This window comes from Nestor notabilis, unplaced genomic scaffold (genome assembly GCF_000696875.1).
Source record: "Nestor notabilis isolate BGI_N333 unplaced genomic scaffold, ASM69687v1 scaffold32244, whole genome shotgun sequence".
In the NCBI taxonomy this organism is placed as follows: Eukaryota; Metazoa; Chordata; class Aves; order Psittaciformes; family Psittacidae; genus Nestor; species Nestor notabilis.
The window spans coordinates 338-6,032 of NW_009927458.1; the positions used below are offsets into that span (position 1 = coordinate 338).

The 5,695-nt window shown below is 37.7% G+C and overlaps 1 protein-coding gene across 1 annotated transcript in view; it reads left to right on the forward strand.

Annotated features, from left to right (window-relative positions):
• Positions 1–3,087, forward strand: part of LOC104405380 (chromosome unknown open reading frame, human C11orf97) — a gene marked incomplete at its 3' end in the record, with an annotated part of 3,262 nt that extends 175 nt beyond the window's left edge. Inside the window, exons 2-3 of the mRNA XM_010014072.1 lie at positions 99–203; positions 2,962–3,087. Of these exons, the coding sequence (XP_010012374.1) occupies positions 99–203; positions 2,962–3,087 (231 nt within the window). The remainder of the gene's footprint in view (positions 1–98; positions 204–2,961) is intronic.
• Between the last annotated feature and the right edge of the window lie 2,608 nt (positions 3,088–5,695).

Consider the following 5,695-nt stretch of genomic DNA (forward strand, 5'->3'; position numbering starts at 1 on the left):
GTAAAGCAGCATAAAAATGGCCATTACATTCAGCAAAGCTTGTCGGCATTCAGGAGATTTAAAATAACTGGTTCTTTTGTAATATGTTTTGCTAACAGGGAAGAAATCTGTGTATGTTGAGCCGTCTAGGAGGGTTAAAGAACTACTTGAAGAAGAGCTTTACATGCAGAAAGAAGCATGCTATGTTAAACATCCAGTGGCAGGTAATCCTCCTTATGAGCAAATGGCAAGTGGTTGTCAGGGCAAATTGCTTTGAGGAACTGTGGCAAAATTATTATTAAAAAAAACACAAAACCAAAACCAGCCCAGAACATTTATGTAATAGCTGGGGAACATTTGCAAATAGAAACATTGCATCTATTCTTTATTATTCTATTTTTGTTTTTATAATCTGATTATAGAACCATAGAGAACATGGATAATTCCATCTGGTCTGTCAGTTTAATAAAACAGAAACAAATGCCAAGCAGTAGGGAGACTTTGTTACCTGAAAGAAGTGCTGTAGTTGTTAAAATACTTTGTCCCCTTCTGCTCTTCAATACTGAAATTGGTGTGGAAGAGTTGGGGTAAGAATGATAAAGGTAAATAAAGGACAGCAAAACAGTGAAAGCAGTTAGAAAGTCAGTCTGTTTAGGCAGCTTACATGTCATGGAGAGACTCAATTACAGTAGGCAAATGAGGAAATGAAAGTCTAAGAAGGGACAATGTGTTTGGTCTAGTTAAACTATTAGAAGTCCTGAGAACGGGAGGCAAAAATGAGGTAAGATCAGAGTATAAATAATTAATGTTCTTTTAAGAAAAAGAGACCTTAATGCTGGAGTAATTTAACAATGATCACTTAGATTTACCATTTTCAACTGGACTTAAACTGTTACCTCTGGTCCAAGAGGTCCTGGGGTAGGAATGAGCCTGAAGCTGTGACCCACGTAAGGTAAAACTTACATCATGCTGATGGTGTCCCGCAGCAATAAGATCTATTAATCTAATTGTAGAAAATCAATTTTCAGAAGTTTTTAATGCTTAAGGATAGGTCATCTTGTCTTGACTAAAAGGTCTTATTGCCTTTATCAGCCAAACCATCGTATTTTATTAGGTACCTCTCTGTAGAGTCCACAAGGTAAAGCTGGTTATTCCACAGCTTCCTTCATTAGCTTGTTCCAGTGCCTTAGTAATAATACGGATTTGTGTGATTCAGCTTCTTGCTTTTCTTGGAATATATAATAATGCCTTTTTTAGTATCCAGGACTTTCTTCCAGAGAAGAAATATATTTGCTTTTGGCTCTTTATGTACTCTCACCAGTTGTTTTGCCTCCTCTTAAGATGTGAATACCAAATCTGATCGTGGTATTTCAGTATGTGTGACACTAGTAGCCTGTAGAGAGAGAGAATCATCTACTTGTTTTAGAGCTGGCATTAGCACTACCACGATCTGTTTGTGAACTATTACTCCTAAATCCATGGTGCTTTTGCTCCACCGAGTTCCCATTTTGTAGCCCCACATTATCTTCTGTAGAGTAAAGCTATTACTTGGTTATATTAAGCTGCATATTGTTGGAATAAGTCCATTACTGTATATCGTAATTACTACATCCTGCACAAATGTTGTAAGGGCATTTTTGCCTTTGTTTTGAAAACAAAGGAAAAATTTCGGAAAAATTTGATAAAGTCTGGTTTCTTTTATGTAGGGATAAGACCCAAGTTTAAAGTCACTCAGAATGAATTTAAAATAGTTGGATTCACAGACAGAAGTGTACAGAAGTTGGGTGATGTAATGTGTCCTGTCAGATGTAAAGACCATTTGAACCTGTAACTCCGTTACTGTGATTAGGCTCCTTAGGCAATTCCAGCACACACCTGCATGTGAATGACTTGTGTAGGCTCTGTTTATAAGTAAATAGAAAGAAAAAGGCAATACCATGCTCTAGAAGTGCCTGTTCCTTTCCTACTTTTAGATGTTAACTCTGGTCTGCTCAAGCTGTTCGTGTGCCTAATGTACCTAAGAGCTGAATGCTACTATATTTCATGGCATCTATCTGCCAATGGATCAAAACTGTTTGAAATATATCAATGTGATAGTATAGATAGATAGTATAGATAGATAGATAGTATAGATAGATATGTTCATACTATTTCTGGGGAGTCTTCCACTGAAATGGATGTTAAAAAGTCTAAAAGTACTAAAGATAATACCGAATCACTATAGAAAAATATTCATAACAGGAATGTATTATAAGAATGTGTAACAAGCTCAGTATATAAATGGTATTTATAGCATAATGTTATATGCACAGCATAAGAATGCTATGTATAATAAGATCAAATAGATGCTGGTGTACAGATTATTCAGCAAATTCCTTTTCATCTGTATACATCCGGAGAATTAGAGATGCTCCTAAAGTGGCCTGGGCTCAGATAAACAACAGTTGTCAGGTTAGATGGTTGCTTATTTACACAGCTTAGATTATTAGTAAATACATTGTTTTACACGAATTAATGGTTAGTAAATTGTAACATTTCCCCGAAATAAATTAGCTTTTCTGTTTTGTTTTGGTGGTGTTGATTTTGTTCCATGGGGGTTTTGTTGGTTTTCTTTGGGGGTGGATGTTTTTTTTGTTGTTGTTCTCCTATCATTTTATGAGGGCATTTCGTATTCCAATATGACCAGTAAATCATCCTGGATGCACTGATGATATTACTGCTTTTTCTTATAGATCAGCTGCATCCTGCTTCAGTTGGGAGTTTAGTAGTTTTAAGCTGTTCTACAGACAGTAGAGAGCGTCATATACCTTCAGCAATCTGAATTGCTCTCTGAAGATGTCAATCTCTCTGTTATCTATGGAGGAAGATCATAGTGTTCTGCTTAACTGCTGCTCATTACTGTATAGACCAAAGGTTACATTAATTCTAGAACAAGTTGAAGTAATCAGTTATAACATTATTATTTTGACAAATTATTAACAGAGGCTCTGGAAAGAATTTCGAGCATGAAAAAGAATTTCTCCTTTGGAAGCCTGAATCCTGTGCCACAGAACAGAAACAGTTTACTTTTACAGCCTCAATTCTACTCAAGGCATACAGGAATGAAAAGTAAGAGTCAATAATAACAAATTTTCACTATAACGCCTTAATTTAAAATTGCAGGGTAATGTTACTTTATAATTCATAGACATCTCACAGGACTGCAGTTGTATGGTCTTATAGTAATCACCTCTGGGCACCTTTCTGCAGAGCTAACCTACCTCTTCCTTTAGTAAGTAGCTAACAGTCTTGAAATCTTTGCTTAAGAAATCTGTTTAGGACTGCTATGTTGAGTCACCTTATTTCACATTCTGAAACCTTTTGTACATGTGTAGAAAAATTACTTGTTTCCTACCAGTAGGTGGTGAGTGTTGGTTTCGTGTACATAATGAACCTTACTCACCTTTCCTAATGTCCAACCTTAATAGATGCAAATGTTTGGAAAAGCTCTTCTCCAACACACCTACTGAAAAGAGGTTGTTCTAGGTAACATTTCAGGCATTCTAACATTTGCCTGCAATGGGCTGCTGGTGCTCTGGAGCATCTGTTTCTTTCTTTACAGTCTATGCAGTGTGGCTTTTGTGGAGCAGTCCTGTTCCTTATGAGCTGGCAGATTTTAGCATAGTCTTGGTGTGCCCACCTTCTCTTTTAGTAGGATGTATTGACTTTGTAGTGGAAGGTGAAAGCTTCCAGTGCTAAGGAAACAGAGCTCATTAGCTTTGTAAGAGGAATATCATTAGTGCCATGAGTTTGCAGAATATATGAATCAGCATGTTTTTCCATTAAATTAAGCTTCTTCCCATGTTCTCGGGGGCTAGTTGTTTAAACATGAGTAGCACCTCTTTCTCCCTCCCTTGGTCTTGTGAGCTCTGGGGATAGTGGCATCTTAGTTACAACAGCAGCATGAATTAAGTTACTGCTAGTAAAAGAAGTGTTTAACCAGCACAGCCTTCGCCATGCTGCCTTTACTGTAGAGTTACTATTTGCGGGAATATTTTGGTTATAGAGCAGGCTTAATCAGTGCCAGGTATGAACTGCAGGCACTTCTGGTATGTGCTTAAACCAAGAAAATTTTAGCCACACCACAGAAAACAGAAGCAAAGAATGTCTCAGAGTTGTGAGATGTTGGCATAATTTTAAAACTTATGTACCCGAGACTTCTGGTGAAGGCACATGGAGTTTTCAAAGGTCCTGATCTCCTGATCATGGAATTTTGTTAAATTCCATGGAGAAAAAACAGCTTTAAACAAAAGCAGTTTATTCAAATTGACTTAGGTGCTGAAATGTATGGGAACTGTTAGTTTTCCTTTGTCAATTTAAATATCCCTTCATTCCCAGCAACGGCTGCTAGAGACAAGTGGTGCTCTTCTCACTGCTGGACTGCCTGTTTTGCAGTGGAATAGGCAGGTATCATGAGAGAAGGGGTGGCAGAAAAGATACAAGACAGGAGAAAATCAGGGAGCAATCTGGCTCCTGTACTCACCAAACCATTTCCATTCACATCCCCTCTTCTGTGTGAGGAATGAGATGGTAAGATACTAACTGGCAGATGGAGCAGGTATAGGCTATATAAATGGACAAAAAAAGTGGTTTCTAGAGAGATGAGTCTACTAACTACTGCAGTGGTTAGTGCCAGAAGGAAAGGCACCAAAAACATGAAAAGGAAGAAGCACAAACAGACACAGGGAATGAAAGAGGAGACATAGAATAGCAGGTTAGGAATTCCTGAATGCAACTGGAGAGAGGAGAACACAGTTCAGCAACACAGAGATAGAAACTGTAAGAAATGAAGGGAAAAGATGTAGGAGAAATAAGAAGAAGAGCAAAAGAGAAAAAAAAATATATATTTACTGAATTTACTGAAGTTAATGCGTTGAGTTTTGCTTCTCCCTTTTACTGCCTTTCCTTAAAAGTGACTAGTGGCTGGGGGGCTCACTGTGTGTTGTCTCATCCATCCTTAGAGCAGATCTTGTTTTTTTACAGATTGCTGAAGTTTAGTGTTGTGAAGACCTGAGCCTGCGTGTCCAATCAAACATCAAAATGACTTGCTGCCTTTGGAAGTGTAGATCTCTATTTTGATCTCTTCTCTTTGTTTTATTCCTATCTTCACACTGTTTTAATCTGATGTTGTAGTGGCTAAATGTCATCCATATTTCAGCCAGTGATGAAGATGTCATGACAAAACGTTCTTACTGCTGTAAAACTCAACATTTTCGTAGGCTTCTCTGTTGAAAAGTGATTGTAAGTTCCAGCAGAAGATTGTAATGTCATTGAAAAGATGCCTTAAGATGCCTTGGTCTGAGTCCATGCATTAAACTGAGCAGTTTGGAAGCCAAGAGTTTGTGATGTGGTGTCTAGCTTTTTTTAATACAAGTTTTAACATAAATAAACCTCTCTATATGTGTCTTTGTATGTAAGAGTTACCATAGTGTTGAAGAACCACAGAGGCAGCATGGGACCTGAAATAACCCATCACTTAACTCTCACTCTTAATCATTACTATAGTGGACTAATACCAAATTATCATTAGTTCGGTTTGTTTTATCGTACCACAGAGGAAACAGATGTGGGTCCTCCTGGGTACTGCATAAAACCAGAACTAAAGACAGCTTTTAAAGGTTGTGGATGACTAGAGGAGGTATTGGAGACGGAACTGATGGACAGCGGCAGAGCAGTT